The following is a 15,659-nucleotide window of genomic DNA, read 5'->3' on the forward strand; positions in this document are numbered from 1 at the left end:
CTTGCATCTGAAGAAGTGAGGTTCTTACCCACGAAAGCTTATGCTCCCAGTACTTCTGTTAGTCTCAAAGGTGCCACAGGACCCTCTGTTGCTTTTTACAGATTCAGACTAACACGGCTACCCCTCTGATACTTGACACCATGTTTAATATGGTAACTGACCAATCAATTTTTCTTTAGAAAAATAACTAAAAATACAAAGGTGAAACCAGATTAATATTAAATCAAGGTTTCCTGCTTGCTGATATAAATCATCATTAAACTCTGTAATTTAGACTGCTTTGACTTAAATCAATCCACCTTGTAAAACAAACAAACCCCAATTCTGCAAATAGTCTATTCTATCACTGCCACTGTTAACATTGTTGGAACTGCACCGTGCTTGACAAGAGGTGGTATAATTAGGGAATTATCACTGGCTGTACCGCCACTGACATCACATCACAGAAATCAAGAGTGAATGTTAAAGGATTAATTGGATTTTTGGTTAGCTGGTTTGTTTTAGCAAACATTTAGTTTGGATTAAATAAAAAATGTGTTAAATGTTCAACAGCTCTGCTGTTTCAATTAAATTGTTAAAGCTCACAATAAACATACTTCCATGATGATCTCCAGCAGAACCAGAGAAGATCAAGCATATAACGTTCCTAATCTGTCTAAAGAGTAAAAGTAAGAACTTCCTTCCAGTTCATTTAAAAAAAAAAAAAAAAAAAGAAAACCCGAACAACTTTCAGAATTTTGTGGATCAAAAAAACAGAGTAAAGGCCCTTTTAAAAAAAAAAAAAAAAAAAATGTAGCACTTGTTCCGGGGAATTGACAGTATTCCTGTGTTAAAGGGACATGTTAAAAATAAATATGCATTTTGGCAGCCCCCAAAATTCGGGTGGTATACATTGTGTCCTGGAAGTGTGTGAAAAGTTGTTCAGTTTAATCATTTAGCAACTGTAGAAGATAAAGATTTTGAAAGAGATGTTAATAGGTTTAGCATATATTAATGCAGAACATTTTGACTCGAAACATGATTTTGTTAAGAGCATTTATAATATTTATTCTTGGTGTAACCTCCTCATTGATGGATGCATTTGCAACTGAAGTTTTTTTTTTTTTTTGCTTGGTCCAGAACTATTATAATAGGTCTAATGTGTCTTGCTGTCTGTTGTAGGATAACTTTTCTGGAAGAGCAAATGACCCCTCATTTAGTTGCAGTCAAAGCAGAAATTCAGCAGGTATGTGTTACGGAATTTCTAATTGTAAGCATTTGTGTTTTAGATCACTTGAGTGGCTTAAGAGATGCAGGAGGTTTTCAGCCATACAATCCTATGAGTGTATTTAGTACATGATCATATAGTAAAGAAAATTCAGTATAAACCGGCCATTCTTCTGTAATTTTGCAAACTTATGATCTGTTTTCTAAAGAATATAAACAGACGCAGTGAGGTTGGGTTGGTTCTTTCTTTTTTTAAGAGCTGAAATTAAAGGAAACATCAATATTTGTTAGTGTTTATTTTATAATACATAAAATAGGGGATGACTTTGGAAGTTTAAAGAACTGCTTGTAAATGTTGTAACATATTGGGGATTAATAAGTATAAATTCATGTTTCCCATTTTGGAACTTACACATTTAACACTATTGCAAAGAGAAACCAACTTAAAAATTGCACTTCACTCTGTTACACTAGACAGTAAAAACAAGTAATGTCTAAGATTGCTTTAAGTGAAGGAGTAGAGAAAAATATTTATTTTTCAGTTTGTGCATATTGCGCATTTTAGAATTTTCCCCAAAGCAACAGCTAAGCACCTAATTAACTACTGCCGGTAGCAAAAGGATGCACAGAGATAAACTTAGTCTGAAGTGCATAAGTCTGTAAGGCACTGTACATAGTACACCTCTACCCCAATATAACGCTACCCGATATAACACAAATTCTGATATAACGCGGTAAAGCAGTGCTTCGGGGGTGGCGGGGCTGCGCACTCCGGTGGACCAAAGCAAGTTCGATATAACGTGGTTTCACCTATAATGCGGTAAGATTTTTTTTTTTTGGCTTCCAAGGACAGCGTTATATCGAGGTAGAGGTGTAGTTTAAAATGCTTTAACAGAAGTAACATTATTTAAGCATTAATTGTGCTTGCCTGACTTCCTAAAAAACTTTATATCATTATTCAAGAAAACTCATTTGAACCCTACAAGAAGAGTTGATGGTATAACTTTTGAAAATTGCATAGTAAAAGCTGTTCACTAGTATGGTTTAGTACAGGTCTCAACCATTTTTCAGTATTGTGTCAATTTGTGCTTAGCATGTGGAATTTTCAGAAGAACCTGACTAACTTAGGAGCCCAATGTTCTCATTGAAAAGCAACAGGATTTAAAAACTTCTGAAAATTGTATTAGCATGTAACAATACTGAACAGACAAGGAATTACAGTAGGTATAGAGAATTAATATCACAGGGTAACATGTAGGTCAGGACTTGTTAGGGTATGTCTATACTGCAATAGATCTATCCCAGACACTTTTGAAGCCGCCAGTGTCCTAATAGCAATGACGGCCCTACAACCTCTGGTTAACAGGGACAAGCTTCTGGTGCTGCCGCATATGGCGCCATCTAGAGGCAAGCCAACCATGATGCGGTGATCACCATCTCTGACATGGCACCGTTCCCCTTGGCACCACTTGAGTTCACCGTCGCTGAGGCACCGTTCTCCAACTCAGAACCCCGTGCAGGGTTCCCCGGCTTGGTCCCCAGTGGAGAAGCACCGGTCCTAGCTCAGTACTGCTTGGTGCTGCCATGGTCATCACGATCTAGATCAGTGTTGTCTGACTCGGGCGGGGACTTATTTTATTCACGCCATAGCAGGCACAGGTCAGATTGGCACAGAAGTGAGGCATGCATGTCTCCACAGTGGCCCTTTTGGACTCCCTGGGCTTATCACCAGGCCCAGGGCTCATTTTCCAGGGGCTCTCGGTTGGTAGTCTTAGAAGCCCGAGCATCCCGGCCCCATAAAGATAGCCCAGCGCCTTGGGATTGGAATTGACTCCAGCACAGGTCCACAGCCTGTCTAGGACACAGTTGAAACAACCATGGCAACAGCCCTGACAGCCGGCCAAACTACCATTGCTGTGACAACTGTCAGCGCAGAGCCCACAGGCACTGACCAGGAAGACACTAGAGAGCTGGATGGTGAGGAGGACCCGGTACCGCCTCTAGCCTCCTCAACTTTGTCCCCGGACGAGGCGGTTGCAGGGACTTCGGCCTCAGGACCTCCTCCAATAGACCACCACACACACCAGGACCTCTTGCGCAGAATCACCCGCAAGATGGGATTGCAGGCAGAAGAGGTTATCGAGCCAGAGGACCCCATGGTTGATATCCTGACTCCGGAGGGTCCCTCCAGGGTAGCTCTGCCCCTAATTAAAATTATACAGAGCAATACCAAATGCTATAGCAGACACTGGAATCGATCCCGCCTATGACAAGGGACGTGGAGTGCAAGTACTTTGTCCCATCCAACTGATATGAGTATTTGTTCTTGCACCTGCAGCCCTGCTCCCAAGTTGTGACCATGGTCAATGAGGAGGAGAGGCAGGGCCAACAAGGACTGACTCTTAAATTCAAGGAATTTAAAAGACTAGACCTTTTTGGTAGAAAAGTCTATTCAACAGGTGGCCTGCACCTGAGAATAGCTAACCACCAAACTGTCCTCAGCAGATACAATTTCAATTCATGGGCCTCCATGGTGAAGTTCAAGGAGCTAATTCCATCAGACTCCAGGGCTGAATTCACGGCCATTATTGACGAGGTTCGTGCCACTGCCTTCCCTTCTCTTCAAGCCACCCTTGATGCGGCAGACTCTGCCGCCCACACCCTCTCATCAGGGTTAGCCATGAGAAGGGGTTCATGGCTGCAGGCGTATGGGTTGCCCCCCGAAGTGCAGCAAAAACCCTTCAGGACCGGCCATTTGAGGGCACGGTCATTCTTGGAGCAGACGGACTCCAAGCTGCACAGCCTGAAAGATTCCCGGGTGACCATGAAGTCACTGGGTATGCACACCCCTGCAACCCAGTGTAAACACTTCAAACTGCAGCCTCAACAGCAGCGGTCGTACCCTTCTTGACCCATCCTTGAGGAGTAGGAATGGCAGGCGCAGACCGTCTCACCCCCAGTCAGGTCAGGGCCAGGGCCCGACCAAACGTTTGTCAGGCTCAAAGTAGGCCTTTTGAAGGTGCACCCGAGAACAGTGTACCTGCCCCTACACCGGATCCTTCCCTGTGTTTCATGAATCTATCCCACTTGGTCCCAAATAACATTGGACCGCTGGGTCCTTCACACGGTAGAGGTGGGATATTCTCTCCAATTCTGCTCCTCCCCTCTCTCCCACCCCCTTTCCCCATCCTTCTTCAGGGACCCTTCTCACGAGCAACTCCTTATCTAGAAGGTGCAGTCAATTGCTCCTCACCATAGGGGCAGTGGAGGAGGTTCCTTGGGAGCTAAGGAACAGAGGATTCTACTCTCGTTATTTCCTAATCCCCAAAGCAAAGGGGAGTGTCAGTCCCAGTTCAGACATGTGAGGACTCAACCAGTTCTTGGTCAAGCTGAAGTTCCGCATGGTCTCCCTGAGCACAATCATCCCATCCTTAGATCCGAGAGACTGGTACATCGCCCTCGACATGAAGGATGTGTATTTTCACATATCCATTCGGCCTGAGCACAGACTATTTCTGTGGTTTGTGGTTGACCATGAACATTATCAGTTCACTGTTCAGTGTATTGATGGGCCTCCAGGTGTTCACCGCGTGCATGTCGGTGGTCGTAGCCTTTCTTTGCAGGAGGCAGATACAGGTTTATCCCTTCCTTGACGACTGGCTGTTACGGGGGCGCTACAGGGAGCAGGTGGAGTCTCAAGTCCGACTAGTGTGAGCTAATTTTGAGAGACTGGGACGACTCCTCAACGTGAACAAGTCGACCTTGTCACCGACCCAAAGAATAGAATTCACTGGGGCAGTGCTGGACTTAATACAAGCAAGGGCGTTCCTGCTAGAGACCCGATTCCAAGCAATGACAGACATGATCCAAAGCCTCAGGCAATACCCCACCACAACAGCAAGAGGATGCATGAGTCTCCTTGGCCACATGGAAGCCTGCACTTATGTGGTCCAACAAGTGTGGCTCGCTTTGACCTATCGCCCAGGACGCGACAGCCTGGAGTCAGTGGTGTCCGTGCCAGAGCACATAATCAAGTCCCTCTGTTGGTGGCTCAACCCTCGGACAGTCTGCGAAAGGAGTTCCCTTCAACAGCCCAAAATCCTCTCTGTCCCCAGTAACAGACACGTCAGCTCTGGGTTGGGGGGGGATCACCTGGGAGATCTCCGAACACAAGGCCTGTGGTCGTAGGATGAGCTCTTACTCCATATCAATATCAAGGAACTCAGAGTAGTGTGACTAGCCTGCCAGACCTTCCTGTCCCGACTACAAGGCTAGTGCATGGCAGTGATGACCGACAACACCACTGCTATGTTTTACATCAACAAACAGGGCAGAGCCCATTCCTCCCCCCTATGTTGGGAAGCCATCAACTATGGGAGTTCTGCATAGCCCACTCCATTCACCTGGAGGTGGTGTATCTCCCAGGAGTACAGAATGAACTAGCGGATCACCTCAGCAGGAGGTTCCGCAACCACAAGTGGTCCATCAATCCGGATGTCATACATTCCATTTTCCAAAGGTGGAGGTTTCCCCAGGTAGATCTGCTTGCAACAGAAAGTGCCCAGTGTTCTGCTTCTTCTGGAAACACATCCCGGGCTCGATCTTGAACGCATTCATGCTACCCTGGGGGGACTGCCTCATGTATGCCTTTCCACCGGTCCCACTCGTACACAAGGTACTGCTCAAGATCGGCAGAGCCGTTGGCCCCAGCGTGACTCCACCAACATTGGTACACCACGCTTCTGGAGCTGTTCGTGGACACCCTGATTCTGCTACCGCTTTACCCAGGACCACAGTCACCTTCACCACCCAGACCTCCAGTCCGTCCATTTCATGGCTTGGAAGCTTCATGGTTAAACCCACTGAGACTCCTGTGCTTGGAACCGGTAAGGGAGATTCTGCTCGGCAGCAGAAAACTATCCACCAGGACCACTTATCTAGCTAAGTGGAAGAGATTCACTTGCTGGTGTACCAAGCATCGCACACCTCCGCTCCAGGTGCCTATACCACTTGTCCTGTAGTACCTCCTACATATGAAACAACAGGGCCTGGCAGGGTTATCCGGGTACACCTCGCTGCTATCTCAACTTGTGGAACTCTGTGCCAGAGGATGTTGTGGAGGCCAAGACTATAACAGGGTTCAAAAAAGAACTAGATAAATTTGTGGAGGATAGGTCCATCAATGGCTATTAGCCAGGATAGGCAGGGATGGCGTCCCTAGCCTCTGTTTGCAGAAGCTGGGAATGAGTGACAGGGAATGGATCACCTTGATTATTTGTTCTGTTCATTCCCTTTGGGGCACCTGGCATTGGCCACTGTGGGAAGACCGGATACTGGGCTAGCTGGACCTTCAGTCTGACCCAGTATGGCTATTCTTATGTTCTTGTTCTTCTTATGGCAGTTGTCAGTTTTCTCAGTCTTTTTCAAATAGTACAGGGAAGAGAAACATTTCCAGGACATCTCGAGAGAGATTGGAATAGATGTAGTAGCTTAAACAATTTAAGTTTCATTCCATTTAATAAGTGGAACCATGTTCTAATTCAGACTAGTGAAGTGAGAAACCTGGACAAAACAACATTTAACAGCTGCAATAGCGGTGTCTGTAGTGAAGACCCTAAGATTTCATTACTTCCGCAGCATGTAGTGATTCTTTTTTGCATATGTACACTGTTACTGTAAAGCTTAACTACTAATGGAAAAAGTACATCTTATAATGCACTCTCTCCATATATTAAATTGGGGGAGAGGGATAGCTCAGTGGTTTGAGCATTGGCTTGCTAAACCCAGGGTTGTGAGTTCCATCCTTGAGGAGGACACCTAGGAATCTGGGGCAAAAATCAGTACTTGGTCCTGCTAGTGAAGGCAAGGGGCTGGACTCAATGACCTTTCATGGTCCCTTCCAGTTCTATGAGATAGGTATACCTCCATACAGTTTTTTTATTAGCTTTTTTTTAATGCTTGCTTGTGGTTTAAAGCATGCAGTGAGTCTCCATTCTGTTAATGAAGTAGCGAGATTTTTGTTCTGCTTTATTTTTATTTCTTTTGAATAATTATGTACAGATCCATACAAGATTTCTTTAGAAAATATTTTGCAATAATTACACCAATAACATTATAAATTATCCACCCTATCCCTACTCTAAGGCAATATATATTAGGAGCAGTGTTCAGGTAATAAAAGCACCAAAACACCTAGTGATAGGGCAGCTTAACACAACAGAATGCAGTTTTTAATGCTCTGGTTATGCGCATTTTGCATCTTTTAAAATTAAAATGAATTTTCTTTCACTCTTTCATGCACAAATGACTCCACCCAGAAGTCATATTTGTTGGTATATCTTGCCTGGGAATGTACACATGGCAATTTAAAGTAAATGTCTCCAGTGACAACTTTAAACCACTTTGGATTTGGTAGTTCAGAACCAAAAAAAAAAACAAACTTCTTAGAACAGACTATGGGTCCATCTGGTCTGGTTTTCTATATCAAAAGTGATCTGTTTGATGCCTCACAAAACCAAAATCTGAGACCTAGCCCATTATACATTACTATATTGTGACACAAGTGAAGGGAGGCATTTCCTCTTAGCATGGCTAGTAACTACCGGTAGATTATTTCTTGAGTTGAGGGTTGATATCTCTCTAATGGCTGTAGGTATAGCTTAGTCTTAACTTGGACATTTTGAAATAGAAAAACTTAATGTATTGAAATCTGAATCAATAATTCTTTTTGTTTTACCACCAGATGCTGGTGTGGGACGTAACAGAAGTCAACACATGCGGGGTGGCTTTGGTATCGGAAGGAGTTTTGGGAATAGAGGTAGTTTTGTATTATCTAATGTTCGTTTAAAGTCCTGTTGTATTCACGTAAATTCTTAATTTGTAATTGTCAGGGTATACCACCCCAAATCTGAACTCTGGGGTACAGATGTGGGGAGCTGCATGGAAGACCCCCTAAGTTTATCTTATACCAGTTTAGGTTAAAACTCTTCTAAGGCACAGTCTTCTGCCTTGGACAGATATTGCTGCCACCACCAAGTGATTTTCACAAATATTTAAGGAAGGGTCACTTGGAATCCCTATCCCCCCCAAAATATCCCCCAAGCCTCTTCACCCCCTTTCCTGTGGAGGCTTGAGAATAAAATACTAACCAGTTGCCTTAGCAATGTGAGCACAGACCAACCCCTTGTCTAAGGACTTTGGAATCAAAGGATTCTTTAAAAAAAGGTAAATTTTATTAAAAAAGAAACGTGAAAACTCAGGCTTTAGGGATTAAACACCAAAAATAACTTTCTTGGGGTTCAGTTTAAAGGTTACAAGCAAAACAAAAGCACCTGGGGTTAGCACAGAGGAATCCACAAACCAAAACAACCAAAAAGGTTTCTAATCACATCTGTCTTAACTTTTCCTGTGCTACTTGCATATCTGGGGTTCCAAATTAGGAGTTTCTAAGTATAATGCTGCTGATTTTCCATACCTGGCTTAAAGTTTAGAGCTTGTTGCTGCCTTCCCCTCTCTCCAGCCCAAAAGACAAAGATATCATTGAATGTTGCTACTGATGTCTGTGTAAAATAGTTGTAGCTTAATGTGAAAACATTTTGAGAACTTTAATTACCTTGATTTTGTCACAAGACAAAATGTATCTGCTTCCTTCGCTTGCTTCACTTTTCGAGTAGGTTAATTTAATATTTCTTTCTGTCAGAGTAATACAGCTCTCAGATACTTCATTTACACTTGTTGCTATTAAAAATTGGTTGCAATGTCGGGTATTCACTGTACTTTGTATGGAAAGGTACTGCTAACACTGCAGTATGTTTTATTACTCTGTCCCACCCGCCTGGCTGTCCCTCACATTGTGATGCTGATGTGAAGCGGCAAACCTCTGACAGGCACTGCACTTATGCAGACATCCACAGGCAGGGACACACCCAGCTGAGTTACATGAATGACTTCCCAGCCACTCATGAACCAACAATAGAGAGACGCTGGCCAATTCCCCCCAGCTCCCTGGTCTTGCACTCCAGGGCTATACTGTCTTTGGCTATACTCAAGGCTCCCTTGGGCAGTGGAAGTTCATCAGTTTGCCACTCCCTCACTATGGAGAGGACACACTAGCCTTTGTAAACTGCATTGAGATTTCCCAAGCACTTCAACCAAAACATGCTGTTTTTAGGTAAAATATAAAACAGATTTATTAACTATAGAAAGATTTTAAGTTATTGGCATAAAGTTCAGAGATGTTACCTTTAAGAAAATAAGAAGTAATCATGCTTTCTAAATCCTAAACTTTTAGTCTACGCAAGAGTTGAATCGAACAGCTTTTATCACCTTGACAGATGTTACAAAGCAGATTACAGTTTCTCAATAACTAACTTCCAGCCTGGGACCACCTTTCCTTTCTCCAGGTCTTGAAATGGAGGGGGGAAAGAGGCTAAGTGTTGTCACTTCCCCTCTTTCATATTTTCTTCCAGCTTGCTGGAAAGATCTTTGCTCTGATGGGGGATCAGGCAGTCCCGATTGGTCAAGCAGTCTCCATTGCATATGTGCTTTCTCTGAGAAGTCTCAGGGATGGCCACTGGGAGAGGATTCCCTTTAATGGGCTATCAGCATATTTCTGGCTGGTTCTTTGTTGCAATTGAAAGGTTGGTTGTGGGCATTTCCCAACCTGACAACATATTTCAGTAACATACATGGCAATTTGGCTTCATAATGTCATGTATAATGAAAGCACATGTAATCCAACAGGATATTAATGTGCAAAAGATCAAGACTTTTAAAATGATGCCTCACATGGCATACTTTGTACAAAATATATCATAATTATATGACAGTGGTGAATACAGAGGTTTCAGGGTTCTACTTTGAGGTACAGAGCGTCACTATGCATTGGAGCTATATTGGATACTCCCTCAAATGCTTTTGTGCTAACTGGTGTCTAGTGAAAGCTGGGAATCTTAGTGTGGAGGAAAGGTGCTTGAAGTAGCAATAAGCTAATAGAACAGCTAGCTAAGATAGGGCTAAGTGGTAAAAGAAGGGAAGCTGGTGTCTGATGTGGAGGAGATAGGGAGTCAGTGGAAGGATTCAGAAGAGGGTGGCGTAGCCAGGAAGAGAATAATGGCAGTTTTTTAAATGTGGAGACCAGGTTGCAGTACTCAGGGACGGATTAGGAGTCCAGGCATAAGACGATGATATGGGCAAGAGTTTTGGTCATATGGAGAGAGGAAAGTACTTTGATGTGTTTGTTTCCTTTTTATTAGGTGTATGGGCATCAACTGACTTAAATGTGTATGTCGCATATGTCTTGGATCTTTTGTAAGAGAGCTGTAAAGAGAGGGTGCAACATTAAAGTTGACACCCATAATGTGGGCCTGGATGACTGGATTGAGGGTGTCAGTGGTGTAGAGGCTGAGTTGAAAGACTCATGAGGAGATGTCAGAAAGACAGGCCAAGATGTGAATTTGGCCAAAGGGAGGGTAGAGGTAGATTTGAGGGATCAGTGTACAGAGAACAGGTTACGTCGATAAGATGTATATGGTTTAGATAGAGAAGAGAACCAGGGATGAGGTGTGTGGTGGTGGTTTTGTTGTTGTTTGTTTTTTGTAATGCTGCATTTTCCCTCACACTCCTCTAAAACCAAAATAACTTGACTGACTTTTTGTTGAAATTATTCCAAAGACTTTTAGGGCTGAGGCTGTGTAAGAAACTTCAGCTGTAGTGGAAATTTGTAAAATATAAAGTGGGGATGAAAAGAGCTTTCTAAAATGCTTTTCATTCAACTTTTATGGCTTTTAATGGTGGCTGCAATATTACTGCAACTTAAATTCCTCATCATATTTTGAAATCTTAAGAATAAACTGAGTTCTTTAAATCCAGTGGCTGCATCTATTGCTGTTTCTATTGACAAAACTGTAAGCAACAGTGTGAAATTAACAATTTTAAATTTCACAACTGCTGCTGAACTGAGAGATATTGAAATGAACAAATGTTAGTTTCGTTGGTGAAGTTAGGTCCCCTTGAGACTTGTGGTAAATAATTTAAGCAGCCATTAGCCCTGATTACCCTGAAAGAACCCATGAAAAAAGGTTATTGTGCGTTCCTAAGAACGGCCAATATAACAGTAGTGGCATGCATCAATTGCCAGGAAGTTAATAGCTGCAAAAGCCTTAAGAGAGACTGTTGCTGTTCTCATGGATGAAGCTAGAGTATGTAAATTGAAAGTACCTGGGGGAGTGGTCTCTGAAGGACAGAGATTCTAGAGTTGGTCTCCAAAAATGGAGTTGATATGCCATAGACTAGTCTATTCTCCTGCCCCTACCCCACCCCAAAAAGAAAAGAAAACGTCCATCACCTTTACAGAAGATGTTGGAATGGCTGCAAAAATTCTGTTTGGTTTGCCTTCAGTACCTCTGATGTGGAAAGGTTTGATAAAGACCTCCATGTTCAGGTTACTCTGATCCTAATATTCCGTTCTGATTATTGGGCGAGGTTCTGTGGTCTGGGCTATCTGGATAGTCAGACTAGTTCATAATGGTCCCTTCTGACTTTTAAACACTATCATTATGAATCTATGGTAATACATGTGTTGATTCTTCTGCTATAGCTTATTTGTCTTATTCCCTATAACTACACTAGGAAATAAATTGGAAGAAAGAAGAAACTCTGGATTTGAGAGAGGTGAGCTTGATTCTTCCAGTCTGTTTTTTTATAGCATAATTCACCATCAGTACATGTCTACATATTGTAGAGATGTGTCATGTTGAACTATAATAGCTTTCAGTCAGTCTCTTTCCAGTGTGGTAGGTGGTTTGATATGGCTGTGCCTGACATTATTTTGGTGTGTAGATATGATCACATGTTAAATACTTTGCAGGGCAATTATTGAGCTGTTTTATGCAATGTATTTTGTAATTCCTATTAAAAGTATGTCAGTGTTCCCTCTTAAAGCATTCATGTTGAGATTTCTTTGAGTGTTTTCATGTCTATGAAATGTTTAAACTGAAAGACTGGGACATTTTTAGACATGCTAAAAATGCAGTTTTTCGTAGTACCAATCTTAAGTGTAAAACTGTATTCTTAATCTGGACAAAAAGGGTAAATATGGTCAGAACTGAGGGTGCAGTTTAGCAGTAAACTTAGAGAAAACTCGCTGTTCCACATTGCAATAAAATGTAACCTTTTAGCAAAAACATGTCTTAATTGCTGGTTGGAGAAAGGCATAAAATTAAGCTAATGCTTATCAGAAAAGAATATTCCTAACTTTTAAAAGTAAACTCTGGAGGTTGTGGTTCAGAGGAAGTTTCTTGTGATAGTCAGCTATAGTCTTGTCTGTCTTGTTTTGAATCAAATACAGAATGATTGTAGCTTCCTTCTGTAACTGAATTAGGTGTATGCCATTATTTTCAGGATTTGTCCACTCATTTTTATAGGTCCTGAACTCTCCTCCAGACATGTGGGTAGTACCTCTCTTCCTGCAAATAACAGTGTAGCTCAGACAGCCATGCTCTTTCAACCTTTATGCCAGATTCTGTCTGCGACTGTTTAGCACTTCCAACTTGCCTATTGCTGTTCTAGCTATTAAATGTGGTTTTGAGGCAGCAACAAGCAAAATTTTTCATGCTGAGGGTGATATCTTCGCAAAAAGCCTTGCAAACAGAAAAATAGACACCCTCCACCTTTGATGGACTTCAAAGCTTCATCAGGGATTCATTGGCAACCACTGATTGACTAGAACTACACTGTACTGGTGTGACAGCCAAAAGAACCTGTACTTTCTGGACCAAGACAAATTTAAGTCAGTACTAGAGAAAATATGCCTAGCTGCTGAGTTCATAGACTCAAGGCTGACAGCAAAGACCATAGCCGCTCTGGACAGTAGATAATTGTTCTCAACAAATCCTCTGCTTCAGAATTCTCAGGTGAAATCCTCTTTGGAGAGAAGCTTCATAAAGTGGTAGTTACCGCCACCAAGGACCCAAGCATTCTGTCACCTCTGATGAAATCCAAGAATTAGGATTGCTCATATGGGCAAAAGCTGCTTTTTTTTTGTTCTGAGAGAGGAATAGTCCAGTGGTTAAGGTGCAAACTTGGGACACCATGGGACTAGGTTGTTATTTGTTCTGCCACAATCTTCTGATGCAACCATGGGCAAATCACTTGATCTTTGCCCTTCAGTTCCCTATCTGTAAAATGGGCATAACAGTTCTTCCCTATCTCACAGATTGCTGAGGATAAATATATTAAAAAGATAGAGGCAGTTGAATGGTATGGTAATGGTGGCCTTATATGTATCTTAAATAGATACCCATAAGAGAGCTATCAGGTCTGGGATCAAAACCTGTATGGGAAAAGTTTGATCAGAGAATGGCTCCAAGACTACTTCCAAACCCTGCCAGCAGTATGACTCCATTTGTGTCTGTCTCCCTACAAAAATGGACCTAAGGGAAGGGATATCCCTTAAGCTGCCTAAGACCAAAAGAAGTGAAATAGAGCAGTGAAGATTAAATTTAAGATGGAGACTCCAGCTTTCCTTCTCTCTGCACTTTCTCAGGGAGATTGCCTGGTATTGGTGGATCTGATAGAAGTTTGTCTAATATGAAATTTTCAAATAATTTGCTTATGCCTAGTTTACTTGTGAAAATTGCCAGTATCCACAGAAAAAAGATCCTGTCAATTCCCAGGATCTTTAACAAGGACTGATGATTCCCTCAAGTCTTCCATGTAAAAATAAGTTGAAATGTGCCTTATTAGGGCCAGTCAATTCACAAGAACATCACCTCTATTTGTTTCCATCCACCTTAAATACCAGTGCCTGATGGCTTCCAAGTCCTCCAAAACTAAGAGTTAAATGCTGTCACTCAAGCATATGCAGCCCCTAATTAACCAATTCCAGAAGCTATTAGAACTCATTCAGTCCTATTTTAAAAAAAAAAAATTAACTAATTTTCCATTTCAAATTAAGGGAAAAAACTAACATGGGAAAACACAATTTTTTTATGTACTTGGCAAGTCTTATTTTGACCATAAGCGTGTATTCTACAATGGTTTAAACCAAAGAGGGTTAAACATTGTAAAAGTGGGTGATTATTTTAAATTAAATTATTAATAGGAAGAAGGAATCCAGCATATTCCTCAGTACTTAAAGGCAACATATAATTGTTCACTTACTAAAAGACAGCTATAAAAGAGAGTCTCTTAGTGAAATCACTCTAATTATATTATTCTGGTTGACTGTAGTGGTAGAATGGTTTCTTCAGGCCTAATTTCCAGTCCATTCCATCTACTCTGCAAACTTATAACACACACAATTAAATTAAACGGTCAGGTTTTTGCAGGAACGCTTGTGTAAATGCTGCTTGCATCCTCTCCCAGTGTTTCCTGATAGTAGGATCTTAATGCAGCAAGGCTGTAGGAAGTTGGTTGCTATGCTGTGGCAAGTGATTTGTGTGTTGCAAATAACGTACTACTTGTTTTGTCTGATACAATTACGCTAGCTGTTAATGTGTACCTTTCAACCCAGTTTAATACTTTGAAGGCTAAGATCCAAAATCCTTAGTGGTGTGTAATATCAGAGGGGTAGCCGTGTTAGTCTGAATCTGTAAAAAGCGACAGAGGGTCCTGTGGCACCTTTAAGACTAACAGAAGTATTGGGAGCATAAGCTTCCGTGGGTAAGAACCTCACTTCTTCAGTTGCATCTGAAGAAGTGAGGTTCTTACCCACGGAAGCTTATGCTCCCAATACTTCTGTTAGTCTTAAAGGTGCCACAGGACCCTCTGTCGCTTTTTACAGATTCAGACTAACACGGCTACCCCTCTGATATTACACACCACTAAGGATTTTGGATCTTAGCCTTCAAAGTATTAAACTGGGTTGAAAGGTACACATTAACAGCTAGCGTAATTGTATCAGACAAAACAAGTAGTACGTTATTTGCAACACACAAATCACTTGCCACAGCATAGCAACCAACTTCCTACAGCCTTGCTGCATTAAGATCCTACTATCAGGAAACACTGGGAGAGGATGCAAGCAGCATTTACACAAGCGTTCCTGCAAAAACCTGACCGTTTAATTTAATTGTGTGTGTTATAAGTTTGCAGAGTAGATGGAATGGACTGGAAATTAGGCCTGAAGAAACCATTCTACCACTACAGTCAACCAGAATAATATAATTAGAGTGATTTCACTAAGAGACTCTCTTTTATAGCTGTCTTTTAGTAAGTGAACAATTATATGTTGCCTTTAAGTACTGAGGAATATGCTGGATTCCTTCTTCCTATTAATAATTTAATTTAAAATAATCACCCACTTTTACAATGTTTAACCCTCTTTGGTTTAAACCATTGTAGAATACACGCTTATGGTCAAAATAAGACTTGCCAAGTACATAAAAAAATTGTGTTTTCCCATGTTAGTTTTTTCCCTTAATTTGAAATGGAAAATTAGTTAATTTTTTTTT

At 41.8% G+C, this 15,659-nt stretch overlaps 1 protein-coding gene across 3 annotated transcripts in view; it reads left to right on the top strand.

Moving 5' to 3' along the window:
- The window catches only part of DDX4 (DEAD-box helicase 4), a 103,189-nt gene that overhangs the window by 8,519 nt on the left and 79,011 nt on the right, over positions 1-15,659 (top strand). For all 3 annotated transcript variants that reach the window (XM_034774740.1, XM_034774742.1, XM_034774741.1), the window contains exons 3-5: positions 1,162-1,225; positions 7,949-8,023; positions 11,836-11,877. In XM_034774740.1, the coding sequence (XP_034630631.1) occupies positions 1,162-1,225; positions 7,949-8,023; positions 11,836-11,877 (181 nt within the window). The remainder of the gene's footprint in view (positions 1-1,161; positions 1,226-7,948; positions 8,024-11,835; positions 11,878-15,659) is intronic.

This window comes from Trachemys scripta, chromosome 6 (assembly GCF_013100865.1).
Source record: "Trachemys scripta elegans isolate TJP31775 chromosome 6, CAS_Tse_1.0, whole genome shotgun sequence".
Lineage (NCBI taxonomy): Eukaryota > Metazoa > Chordata > Testudines > Emydidae > Trachemys > Trachemys scripta.